Genomic DNA, 14,023 nt, shown 5'->3' on the forward strand with positions numbered 1-14,023 from the left:
GATCTCTGCTGGACTTCAAATGCTAGGTTCAAGACTACAAGTGTTATGAGGAGCTTCCCAGGGCAGAATCCAAAACAAAGTTAAAATTGAACAGAAGATCTAACACAACCGACCACCATAAAGCCTTCACTCCGCCTGCAGAGGCACAAAAAGGGTAGACCAAAAGAAACTTCACATGTAAAAGCCTTGCAAAACTAAAATAAGAAACAAAAACTAAATAAATAAGCTACAAAAAGTGTGAAATAGATAAGGGAGGTGTGTCCCAACTTTTTCGGAGACTCTGCATATGCAGTGTGCCATTTATTCATTATTAATCATCAGGGGTGATTTGTAATCAGTCCCACATTTCCATAACCGTCTCATTTTAAAACAGTTCCATTTTTATTATTTTTGCATTGGTTGGAAGCGATTGGGTAGCAGTTTGTGGTGTTTAAAATGTTTTAATGCGACAAAATGCTTCAGTATGTTAATGAAAACAACGCAAAATCTACTTAGGTTCGCTATAAAAAATTTAAGCTGGAGGTTGACAGGAAGGTTATTAAGGCAACATTAAAGCAGCGAGAATGCACAGTCCAATGATGAGAATAAATGAATTATCCAATACATTAATATGCCGAAATTGGAAATGGTAGAAAGCAGGCTTGGTTTCGAATTAAGTAAATTAAAACCCACATACACTCGAACATGAAACCGAAACATTTTGAATTTCAACCTACCGTCCGTCTCCGGAAGCTCTCTGTAACCAACATCATTTTTATCTATCACCACCATCAGGCCAGCTCCATGAAATGATTTAGTCACCACCTAAGTTGAAAGACGAAATCAGTGGCAATTAAATACAAAGGTGCAACGGTGGAGAGGATTGTACATGCAAGACACATTTAGATCAAAACACATTTATTGTAGGGCGTTGCTTACGCGACATGGCACATGTGTTCTTTATGTGGAAGCAGGGTCTAATTTAAGAAGAAGCTGCATGCTGGCCGTTATTTTGTAAAACCGTAACAGAAAACATTAAATCTGAACAGCGAATGAACGCCTTGCTAATTTACAATGGCAATAACAAACTAACAAATGCGAGACCTATTGCATTGCAAATGCTTGTTCTCTTTGTTACATAAACAGGTAGAGAAGTATCTGTGGCAGTGGTAATTGTTTTGCGCGTTGTGATAATGGGATATATGCTGCTTTTGGATGAGAAGGTAGTATGTTTCCTGAAGTTTGTAAAGGGAGCTGCATAATAGCAGGACTCAGTAAGACAATTTGACAGTCCCGTTTCTCATACAAGATCACACTAGCCAGCAAAATAACAGACACAACAATGCAAAGCATCAGTACAAGTATAACAAATAAGAACACAAACTAATAGCACACTGCTACTGAATACTGTTTGTTGTTGTGTTGTGCTGGTGTATTATTGTGTTCTCCTGCCGATTTATGTTTTTGTGTTGTATTTTGTTGTTTTGCTAATTTGTTATAGTAGTGTTTTGTTGTGTTAGTGTGATGTGGTGATCTGTTTTGTTGTTGCTGTAATTCAACTGAGGCCAGTCTGCTTAGACACCCTTGTCACACTATTCCACTGCCACAAACTTACTCTCATGATAAAGTGGTAAAATATCTGCATACCAAAAGCTCCTCTATGTAAAAGCTCTGATGCAAAAGTGTTCCTTGAACCCACAGGTTATCATTAAAAGAAGCTCAAAAACTCACTGTAAAACCTTGGGTTTTAGACTGTTGCATAAAAAAAAGTCAGCCAGATCCTAAAAGCGTCCGCGGGGTCTACCTATGATATAAGCCAAAGTGCGATGTAGATGTCATTGTGGATGCTTCTTGTCCATCCTTGGTTTACAGGCATAGAGATAATTTACCCTCAAATTCTCTCTGCGCCAATGCCCGCACGGCGCTGGTGTTGTGATTTCAGTAATTAACAACACACTCTTGTGCACTGTATCGGGCAGTTCTGATTCTATAGCACCAGATAAACTGCACTGGGCTCCGTAGCACTATTCTGTGGATGGCTAGCACGCATGTCGATTCACAGAAATAATCTCAGCCCACACCTAATGTTAGACACAGTCACTAGGTTCTGCGAGGGCCACAAAAGGGTTCTATTCCAAACTGAAGCACTGCAGGTGCTCAGCACCTAATACAACATTTAAGCATCGTATTCTGGAGGGAGAGCTCTCAGGAGGAAGCAAACCGCGCCCTGAAAGTATCACAGCAGCAGAACCTTTGAATACAGAATCGGAAACCAAAACCAGAAAGGCAGATGCTCTATTGAACGAGAGGATGTTTTCTCTCATGTGCAGTTACTGGAAGATTAGCCATTACATTGTTTGGTATTCAAATGAATCTGTGTACAACGAGTCGTGCGGTTACAGAAAGCCACATATTAATAGCATCCAGAAAAATGCTGTTCATAAAAGGTAAACTTGATTTTTTTTCTGCTCATTTGCTGCCTTTTGTGGCTAAAAATACGCTGCTCTACAACATTGTAATCTCAGCCTGCTTCAGGCCGCAAATCAATTGTGGTAAACACCACGTTTGTTTCTCCCTTGCAACAGCTTGGGGTGTTGTAGCTGTGTTTAGTTACCTATTGGAGCAGACAGATTTATTGTAACCTAGGGAGGCTTGCCTCCAGACATTTAGCGAGGACGTGCGCTTTCCCATCTCTGATTTCACCATGCTAGACCTATGAGTTGTTTTAAGGCCCTTTTTTATTACAATTGCCATTGGGGAGCTCTAAGTTGATATGAATAGTATTGATCTGATGGGACTGCCTCACGGCTTGGTTACAAGGCAGACATTTGAAGCCGTGAGTGGGCGAAAAGTGTTGGCGGTGCGTTTTCGTGGAAGGCGGTGTTTGAGTTGCCACAGAGGTCCATAGACCATGCTGCGCGCGCCAGAAGCCCCTACCCACCGTGCTACGTCAGAGGCTCGCGCTCCTGCCGGGCTGGTATCGGCGACCGGGTCTGGAGACTTAGCCGCTTCCTCCTGCCATGATGCCGGATGACACGCAGCTCTTTGACCCCCGGCTGCTGCTCGACTGCTGCTGCTGGAATGGAGCCTAAACACAGTGTCCTTACGGCGCATCGAGGAGGTGGTGGTGAGCGACGAGTGCCGCGGCCGCCAGCTGGGCAAGGGGGTGTGTGTGTGTGTGCGCGCAGCAGCGCGTGGGGGGGGGGGTTCTTTATGTGCGTGTGTGTGTATGCGCGGCGGGGGTGTTTTGTGTGTGTGTGTGTGTGTGTGTGTGGCGGGGGGGGGTCTGTATGTGTGTGTGTGCGTGTCTGCTTACAACGAGCCATAGGAGACAGGAGGCGCGCGCGCGCGACCCGATCCGTTTACGCGCACGCGCACATCTGTCTCCTGTCTCCCTTGGCTAGTAAGCAGAAATGATTGCAATAGAGTCTTCCAGCGACGATCGCTATGCGATCGGTTTGCAGGTTCGAGACCTAAAAATGGTACACGTTGCATATTTGATAAATTGATTCTGGAGGGGAAACCAAAAAAGGGGCCATAAATTGATAGGCCAGAGAGAGCGAGAACCACCAAAATCGTTCTCTGTTTTCTCGGATTTGGAGATGATTTGTCTGAAAACAGAGCTTAAAGCTCCCTTTTAGAGTTGTATTTGTTAAATACAATAGGTTGTTGCCAAGTGACGACGCATGTGCGCTGACTGCAGGCTCGACCCGAAAAGGGACAGCACACAAAAGCAGGAACACTCTAGATTTGATTTTTAAAAGGATGAAAGTATGTGGACTGTGGGTTTTTCCCCATGCTACGGAAACGTCAGTGACTAACAGTTTCGGACTGTATTTTGCTATTCTAGTGGAATGACATTTCACGCTGAAAGCGGGAAGGGAAAGAGGACAATAGATCTTACTTGAAACCAAGCGAGTCCTCAAGCTTTGAAAGGAGTATGTTACTCACCCTGTAATAATCTAATTTGTAGCGTGTACAGCTGTAGATTCACATACATGTATACTCCTGCGATCTAGTGTTGGGCCCAGCCTCTGCAAGTTGTTTTTCTCGTGGAAGTTTTAGGATCGGTGTTGTGTTGTTACCCCCCACACCCCCCCAACCTGACGTGTTCCCCATGTTCAACGGCTCCCTTGTTTTTTCCGCCATCGGGCTTGGACAGTCTCCATCGGAGTTCTGCAGCATTCTATGCGAACGCAGCCTACAGCAAAGAAAAATACGTGACCAGAGATCCAGTAGACGACACCCAAGGGTCCTAGGTGCCAGGAGCCGACTACCTGGCTACCAGTACACACATGCCTGTCGAGAGTGACCAGGACCAGGTGATGGAGACTCAGAAGGACCTCTTTAGACGGTGCACTCAGTGTGGTACTAAATAAAACACTCCAACACATACAACGTATATAATTTATTCCCATCTCCAGAGTACAAAGACGAGAAGAGTCTAGCTTAGGCATGGTTTAAAAAAACCACTTAGGATCCGCAGATATCAACGCCTGGCACGCACACCATGGAACTGCCGACCACAGAGGTAGAATTATCGCAAGTCAAGTGCTCCGGTAGGCATCTAATATGTGGAGCAATCTCTCTGCTGGAATTGGGGATTCTGAAAGAAAGGCAGTAATGAAATGGTCCGATTGATGTGAAAATCCAAAATTACCTCCGGACCAATTTCAGATGGGTCTCGCTGAACCTCTTTTTTTTTTTTTGTTTTACTTTATATGACTCATGGAAACAATACTTGTATGTCACTGACCCTATGTGCAGATGCTATAGCCACAAGGAAAGCAGCTTGCGACAAATGTTGCTGTAAGGAACTCTTGCAAATAAGTTCAAATTGTGAACACATGAGTCTGGAGAAAGGGCAATAGGAAAGATTTTAAATCCCCTTAGAATTCCTAAACTAGAGAGATATTGGAAAAAAAACGTCTGTGAAGGGCATTGTTTTTGCAGGCAGTAATGACTGCCATAAAAGTAGTCTTTCATTGAGGATAATTGTTGGCCTAACCTGGCTAAATCAAGAATGTATGGGAATAGTGCTTTTTAGGTCTCGCCACTGCAGCGATGCATGCGTTCCATTGCCTTCAATGGCAACGCAAACACGTGTGGCGATTCACTTGCAGGAGCCTGCAGCGCCATATGGCAGCAAATATCGCTCCTGGCGCTGCTCGCTCTCGCAAGTGAAACGCTTTCACTTTTGCCGACATTGTGTGCTCTCAGCGCACTCCCTGTTTAGGCTGCGGGCTCAGTCAGCGATATGCAGATAGCAAGTGGCGCGGTTAAGCTTTTAAACATTGTTTCAACTGGGGGGAGCATTGTGAGTTACTCCAAGTCTGCTGTGTTGTTTGATGGTGTGCCTCACAGCTGGCCGCTTCCTTCTCCACTCCAGGCTCATTAGCACTTCGCGGGTGGTCTTGAGCAATGCCGCCTCACTCACCGGTGCATGTGGCAGTCTTTTAGACAGCTTCAGAGTGCGGCTATACTCGCAACTGTCTCCTGATCACTGCGTAGTTTAGGCTTCCCGCAGAGTGTCGCATCAGGCCACAGGGTGCCGACAGGTTCAGTAGAAACTCACCCGCACTTACTTGTGTGCTGAGGTGACCGCAGCATTGGGCTCTACGAGGTCTCTGCATTGGTAATTACTTTCGCCCTCCAAGTCTGATTCATTGCTGGCTGGAGATCAGGCAATCATAGCACTGTACATCGCCATTTTGCTGGGCCTGTTGGGCGGGGCGTATCCTCGGTCTGGTGTGAGGATCTCCCCAAGGACGTCAGCAGCCGGCTTCCCCAGATTCATCTATGCCCGTGCGAGGTTACCGATGTCTGCCACAGCAACAGACTTCGTAGCGCCATCGGGGTCAGCTCCGGGTTTGAGCAGGTAAGCGTCCAGCCCCAAAAGTGTTTTAAGCCGGATATATGTGGCCGGGAAGGGGAGCCAGCGATGGAACTCTGAGCACGTCACACTTATTTGCTCGGGTAGCCAGGCTCCCCCAGTGCATCACCTCACTGAAATGTGTCCTTTGAACTTTTCCTAAACATTGACCCCCTTCCAACATTTCCTTTCGTCTGCTATCAAATACACCTCTGCAATGTCGTTCTCTTTAGTAATCACATTATCCAAGGCCATTACAATCCGGAAATTTCAACAAGCTTTCATACTGTTAAACCCGCAACATGCCATTATCCAAAAATATCTTACATCCATTCCTTCTACCCTGAGCAAGAGCTTCTTCACTGAAACCATTCAATGAGCATATTCATCTGACCTCTGCCCACCAACACTTAAACTATCCCATCAACCGTTCTATGTATTACAACAAGCTAGGGCCATTTGCTTGGTCATTGGCTGTTAGTTGCATAAGATACATTAGCAACAACTATGGCTAAGTTGCATAGATTATTGAAAGTACTTCAGTTTTGAAATGATGAGACTAAAAGAACTATAATGAGTCTCTTTGAAGTTACCTCAAAGGCAGTGAAGGGTGGTATTGCTGCAGATGTAAGATTTTTTTTTCACCCCAAGGGTAAGGGCAAAAATGGACAGCCCAAAACAGACCCATTTCAGCACCTGCTTTTTAGAACTACCAGTGGTGAGCACCGGTAAGACCCGGCCCACTTAATACCCTGCTCATCAGCCCTCTCTGTCCATTATCTAATTATAGGCATTGTTTTCCAATGAAAGGTGCACATTTTTTATTCAGACCACACTCCTTTGAAGGAAACGAAAGATTTAATTACGGACTTTTCTCTAGTGCCCATATCTTGACACATTTTAATTGGATCGTGGTCGTATGGTGTGTGGTTCTCACGAGAATAGGCTGAGTAGTATTACATTTTACCCTCATTTGTGAAGGTGTTGCAGGGCAAATGCATGGTAACCGTTGCAAAGTAGTGATTTCTTTTGGGGGCGGAATGGCGGGAAAGGCAAAGAATGCTACTCAACTGACTCATTATGCACTAGCAATGAAATAGAGGCAGTGGGAGCGAAACATTTCACAGGTGGAATAAACAAATGTGCATTTGAAGTGTTTTTCTTCTTGCAGCATTTGGTGTATTTATGTTGAAAGGACAAAATATTACACAATGACCGGCACTTTCAGACCCCTCACAACACAGCCCGGGAAAGCGCCTTTATTTATTTATTTATCATCACAGGCGGTTTCAGATCTCTCCCGCCTCCCAACACAGCATGGCGAAGCACCTTTATTTAATATCACCCTAGTTTTCAGACCCCTCAGCCGGTCTTATAAATCACACACTCAGCCGCCATGGGTGCTGGAGGAACCGCTCTGGCTTTGTTCCTTCAGCGGGCTTAGTCTTAGGTAAGCGCAGCTCGACCTCCTTATTTTAGCACCAGTTTGACTGTTACCAGCACGCGCTGCCTGCATGCCTGACCAGGCCATCTCATGCACCCTCGCAGCAGGCATTAGCAGACCCCGAGCCCTCCCCCCGCTCTCATCCACCAGCACCCCTCAAAGGGCTACATTTATAAGAAAATGAAAGGCGCTGTGTATTTCTAATGTTTGTTGTGGTACTCCTTATAACACATTTTTCATCATGTTGCAAATAGATTTCCACAGCAGTTTTGTAAAGCATACACATTGAAATGCCACATAACAGCTTAACCCCTTCACTGCGGGGCTAATTTCCCCATGGTGCGGGGGGGAGGGGGGCGCCCAGGCTCGTCATGCAGCACGGTGCTCGTGTGCTCATGACGAGCCTGGGCTCGTCATGAACCCGCCCGCGCAATGGAACGCTCAGCACAGCGGGGGAATTAGCCCCGCGTGTGAGCGTTCCACGGCTCATGACGAGCCCAGGCTCGTCATGAGCACACGAGCACTGTGCTGCATGACGAGCCTGGGCTCATCATGAGCACTGAAGGGGTTAATCTTAAGGATTCCTTCCTTTGAGAAACAAAACCTGATGAGTCAATGCTTTTTAACACACACGATTGTCCTTTTTTTTTCCAGAAGAGAGGACGGAAACTTCGACAGGGTGAAGATTTTTATTTTTAATATGTCCGCATTAATAGCACCTATTGAAACAAGACAGGGTATTTGAGAACATGTGTGCCAGCACGTGGTTACTTTTTAACTTAGAGTACCAATTCCACCTCAGCATGGTGAAGTGCATTGATTTACATCGCTGGTACTTTCAGATCCCTCCCACCTCCCAACACAGCATGACAAAGCACCTTCATTTATTTAATATCGCCACCGCTTTCACTTTGGGTTCGTCTACTGAGAGAGGCTAGATGTTAAGTCTGACTCGAAGGTAAAATTCAGAAATATGGTGGGGCAAATACACGTGTTTGGTGTGGGTGATGTAATGGCAGGCTATTATGCTGGCGGACTGTGCTGAGGTCGTGGAGCGCTACTAGATTATTTTGGGGTAGAGGGATGGAAAAGTCTTTGATTTATTTCAAACCATAAGTTGCCCACTTTCGTTCATTTGATTTGTGCTCTTCTTGATGTATTCTACTGTAATAATCAAAATAACTTCTTGTATAGCTTTTTATTTTGAGCTTCTGTTTCTGTGTGCTGCAAACATGTGTTTTATATTAGCTAATTATGTACTACATTTTCCCGACCTCTTACGGACATAAGGCTAAACCTGGCTCTAGACTGAAATCTCATACTTATTGCCCCCTATCTGGGAAACCACTGAAACCCACACACTGAAGAACCTCCAGCTATTAATGTCTGCTAAGCCTCCTGGACTTCTGTGGTCTTTGCCATGTTAGTTCCAGTAAGATACTTCAGTGGGCTAATATGCCTACTGCAGATTTGCACGGGCCAAGCTACAGTTTAAGGTTAGTAATAATCCTAGTTTTATTGAAGCACAGTAAATAAATAGCAGTTTATATCAGAGAGGCAGGATGACTTAATTATATGATTGCTTTCAGGTCTTTAACACCATCGCTGCTAGGGAGATTTTCAACCGGTGCTGAACTCCCTTGAAATCCCATTGTTCATGACGAGCTCAGCTTGTCATAAGCACACGACCAGTGTACTGCATGACGAGCCGAGCTCGTCATGAGCAACGAAGGGGTTAAGAATGTGTTGATGCCTTATGTATTACAACCAAACAGTGCACTCGCGTGGAAAATTATGCAAGGCACTGGCAAACCTCTTCGCTCAAAAAGTGTTATTTTGTGAAATGTATTTTGAATTTCTTGAAAAATATTAAACAGTTTCGCACACTCCTAGGGAATTGTATAAAAACATGTTTTCACTTTAACCCTGGCAAGTTTTGCCCATAGTTCATAAAACTGTAAATACTCAGCTGGATTGTATAGGTGCTTGGAAAAGTGGAGTGTGTGACCAGTAGTCATAATTTCAAAGTCTTTAATTCACTATGGTTGAGGTCCTGGTCCAAGCTCAGGAACCTTTGTGAAATATTTAAAGCCTACTGCAAACAGACCCGTTAAATTCCACCTGCACCTAGAACCCAGTGGTTTCTTATTTAAAGTACAATCTCACGACATAAAAAACACTGTTTTCGCCTATTACCACTCGAGTTTCCAATATGCTCACTGTCATGATAAGGGCAGCCAGGCCATGTATTTTTTTCTGGGACTATTAATTTTTTAACTTTTCATGCTATTAGTGTGGCCTGCAAATACCAGCATGTGCTCTTGGCATAGCTCTTCAATCAGTGGGGCACAGCACCCAGAATAATGTGCTGCATGGCTAAAGACTTACAAAGTCTTAAAGGCGAGACCTATCGGCTATGCCAGTGCTTGTTCTTAACCGGCTATAGGGCAAAGTTGATCTGAGAACACCAAATGAAGAATCTCTTCCATTTAAAAGAATACTAAGAACTTGTGGATGGACGCTTCGGTTCTTTCAGACTGTCCATCCACTCCTATTGAAGGCTTAGGTGACCATACAGACTGACTTCAGAAGTCAGCCAGCCAGCCAGCCAAATTTAATGATGGCAGTTTGAGAGAAAAAATATGGCCTCTGAACTTGTGCAGAAGTTCCAGCCTGAACTGCAGCTTTGTGTGGTTCTTCTGCTGACAGGTGGAGAATGTCTATATACCACCACTGTTGGGGCCACTTCCGTGTTATCATGATCATTGTGTCTCTTGAGTAAGTCAGTTTAATTAGGAATGCTGGTTTCGGGGAATCCGTGAGGAAGTATAAAGAAGTTTTACTGTCCGATCCATAGGTCATTCTCCTTCATTACTGGTTGGTCATTCTCCTTCATTACTGGTTGGTCATTTCTTTTGGTGAAATCAGGTTTTTTTTATTTTTGTCTGCACTTGTAAATAGATCCGAACGAAAATCCCATTGGTAGGAGACATTGGGAAGGAGTGACTTGTTTGGAACCCACTTGTGGTCATCCTGAAATGTATGTCTGACCATTCTGAATTCCTGGAAGATGAACTGCAGTGAATTTCAAGTTCTGGACTACTACTTCCAAAAGACCGGAGTCTAAAGAGATAGAGCCTTGGATCTTATTTCTACCGGCTTGTTCAGGTAATGCATGGTTGTCGTGTTGTCCGTCAGGACAAGCAGGAGGCTGTATTAAAAATTGGGTGGAAAGCTCTGCCTCAGTCCCTGTAGGTTACTATGGTCTGCCATTTCCCTATGAAACTAAGTCCTTTGAATTGCAGATGATCCATGTAGGCACCCCAACCGGTGATCTTGGCATCAGTTACGATCAGCTGAGACGGGACATCTCAGACTGGTTGATAGTTCATGCCAGGTAGGAGGTTCTTTGGATTCTTCCACCACTTGAGACTGGGTTGCATGAGAAGTTAGTGTGACTTTGCCCTCCCATTTCCTTGACAAATTGTCATCATTGGTCCTATTTTGCCACAATCTCACATACATTCTATTGTTCGGTAACAGGAAAATGCAGGATACCATGGCACCCAGGAGTGATTATATTTCTCGCAGTTGGACGGTCAATGTCAGAAGAAAGGAACACTATCAGATGAAGAGCTATAAAGGCTTGTCATCCGAAGGATACACTTTTGCCTTGGAGGTATCTAGAATTACTCCGGGATAATGCAATAACTAAATTGGAGTCAAGAGTTGATTTTCTTGATGCATTCCCATTCAATTTAGAGTTTAGCTGAAATTATTTTTTTTTAAAAGCATTAAGGGAGAGTGTCCTGCTTGTGTGCAGTCAGGACAAACCTACTTATGCAAATAGTGCTCATAGGCTCTAATTGAAGCCTACTAAGTGACAACACATGTAACAGGGACTCCTCACGGGAGGTTACACGAAGAGAAAAGACAGTACTAAGGAGGGACTACTAAGTCTATTGACCAATGAAAAGCCACCATTTACAAAGGACAGAACAGCAACCAATTAAAAAGATGGGTGGAAAGTGGGCAGACCTTCATGCCCTTATCCTGAATAGACCATGTCTCGAAGAGACAACACAAGCGCTGCCTAGGTGAGACCTAAAAGGGGAGAGCTAATCATTTTCAGAGACACCATCAGTAATCTGATGGAGAGAGATTTTAATGCAGTCAAGGATGCAAAATGGGACCGCAAAAGTGGGCAGTGAAGGGTTGAACAGGATTCTGTTTTGTTGATGCAATCAGATAATAAATTCAAATGAAAGGTGGTTTTAGTCTGGCGTCCGCAACTTTCAACTTGGCAGCCAATGGCAGTCGGGTCCTTGAATGCTCCAGTGACTCGGGGGGTCACGTGGTGCGGGGATCCAGGCGGCAACATAATGGAAGACCAGAACTATGGTGTGCTGTGCACTGCTGGTCAAGTGCAGCTGTTCTGGATGGCAGAGTAGGAGAAACGGAAGTAGACAAAGGTTGCCGGGAGGTCTGCTGGGGAAGAAGACACCAATCGTGAGTGTGGGAAGGACCTGGGAGACAAGGAGGTAGCCAGACCAGTAAGAGGACAAGAACGACCGCTACAGAAGCAGTGCACTTAAGTCCAGCAGTACCAGAGAGCAAGCGGACACTGTGCCTCCGGACGAGACTGCCCTGGATGGCCACGTTTTCAGGAAAGTATCAGTTTAAAGGGCTTTCTCCAAACTGAGCTAGTGGGCAGGCCTCAGGGAACCTTCCACCATAATGGGCAACCACTAAACCCAGAAAGGTACATCTGGTTGTTGTGAACACGGTGATGGCACAATAGAAAAGAAACCTGTGAACACGGAGGGTGTGAGTATGGATAGCTACCCTGTGGTTTGCCTCGAGAACTACTAGCCGCCTCATCTCTGCACATGGAGAGCTGAGAAAGAGATGGGAGAACAAGACCCGATTGCAACAAACCACCCCATAAAGAGAGAAGAAGAGAACAGAATCCCAGAGGCCTTGGAGGCGTATCAAGGCATTTATTGTATTAACTACCCTCACAATAAAATAAGCCAAACGCAATATCGCCTAGACGTATCTTTCAGCAGGGAGGGAATGGAGGGACCCCAGCGGTATTCTTGTTTCTTTTGGATGAATGGGGGAGTTATCTGACCCACTCCAGTACGGACTACTTCATCTTTGTGCTGCGAGTCATTCCTAGCATACAGTGCATCAGTGCACTCCAATATAACAATGACAGGGATGGAAGGAGGTTGGGGGGGACCGAAGTGGCGTGGTGAAATAGATTAGATAATGCATTTTATCTAAAAGGCACCGTGTGGTTTTGAGCACTGAGAAAAAGGTCAGAGAATGCACTCAGCAAATCTAAACCAGTTTTACGTGGACACCTGGCTGGTTTGATGAATCATGGCACTTAATTGAAAGTTTACACTGTAAATCCTTGCCTCAATATCCATTAAGTCCAGGGTACACTACTACAGCTGCATAAACAATATATTTATGAAAACACATGCTCCTTCCACATTTATGCACCTAGAGAAACCAATTCCTATGAATATCTTCAGGTTTGGGAGGCCTACATGGAGGAGAAACAAAATGATAAACTGGTCCTACATGACATATGTACCATTAGAAGCAAGGCAAAGCTGAAATGCCAGTTTGATCGACTACCATTTTGGTTTTAAAAGTTGAATTACCACCAAGGTTTTCTGGATGGGCATTAAGGAGGAACTGGCCTACCCACCAATGATTCTATAGAAAGTGCAAAAATGATCCCTTAGAAAGTGTAAAATCAAAGGTATTTCTCCACAACTTTGTGGTCCTGACGTGGTCTGTCAATGAAACAAAATATAGTCATAAGGAAATCATCAAGAGAGCTCAATTATACACAGGTGAAGGCCTTAACCACTATATGCACAATTGCTTATCTTGCATTTGAGCACAATATTACATATAAATGCAACCACTATGACACCTTTTGCATATTTGTCAATGGAAGATACTGGACATTCATGCCATTTCCTTGCTTATCATTTTGAGATCTGTTTTAGAAACACTGTATTGAGAAACATTGAAAAAACAAAAAAAGAACTTTTATTTAAAAAAAAATGTTTTAACATTCAAATAGACCGCAACAGAGGGACGTGTCACGAAAGTTAAAAATTTGAGCCAGATTTTTTAGGTCTCGCGACCTATCGATGTGCGCAAGCGCATCGAGCGGAGCGAGAATTCAAGTGGCGAAAACATCCTGAAACCAAAGGGCTTTCAGCCCCGCGGTTTTCATGCAGTTCCCGTGTACATGCATGCGCATCGCATGCAAGCCCAGCCCAGTCCTCCCCTAGCAGCACTCCTCTCACACCAGCAACTCCCCCCTCTCGCATTCACGCCCAACCACCAGGCTCTCCCGCCCCCATCAGGCTTCCCCCTCCCAATTCGCCTGCCTCCCCTCGTGCATTCACACCCCCCCACCAGGCTCTCCCGCCCCCATCCGGCTTCCCTCGTAATCTGCCTGCCTCCCCTCGCTCGCATTCCCGCCCCAGGCTCTCCCGAAACTTTACTTTTTTCTTCGGTGAACGGCACCGATTACCACTCATTTTCACTACTTAAAATGAAAATCTGTACCCCGATCCTGTACACTGCGCCTGAGAAATAATTCCAGTTTCAAGCCAAGTCCATTAGTCAGATCACTGTACGTCAAGGCCTCTAATATGCTTACAAAGAGCACAATACTGGTGTACAGGAGTGAA

General features: G+C 44.9%; 1 protein-coding gene across 3 annotated transcripts in view; it reads right to left on the bottom strand.

The window, feature by feature from the left end:
• The window catches only part of LOC147728652 (histone PARylation factor 1-like), a 126,672-nt gene that overhangs the window by 55,609 nt on the left and 57,040 nt on the right, over positions 1 to 14,023 (bottom strand). For all 3 annotated transcript variants that reach the window (XM_086962424.1, XM_086962425.1, XM_086962426.1), the window contains exon 6: positions 717 to 804. In XM_086962424.1, the coding sequence (XP_086818550.1) occupies positions 717 to 804 (88 nt within the window). The remainder of the gene's footprint in view (positions 1 to 716; positions 805 to 14,023) is intronic.

The sequence above is a fragment of the Lissotriton vulgaris genome, chromosome 3_1 (assembly GCF_964263255.1).
Source record: "Lissotriton vulgaris chromosome 3_1, aLisVul1.2, whole genome shotgun sequence".
Taxonomy (NCBI): domain Eukaryota; kingdom Metazoa; phylum Chordata; class Amphibia; order Caudata; family Salamandridae; genus Lissotriton; species Lissotriton vulgaris.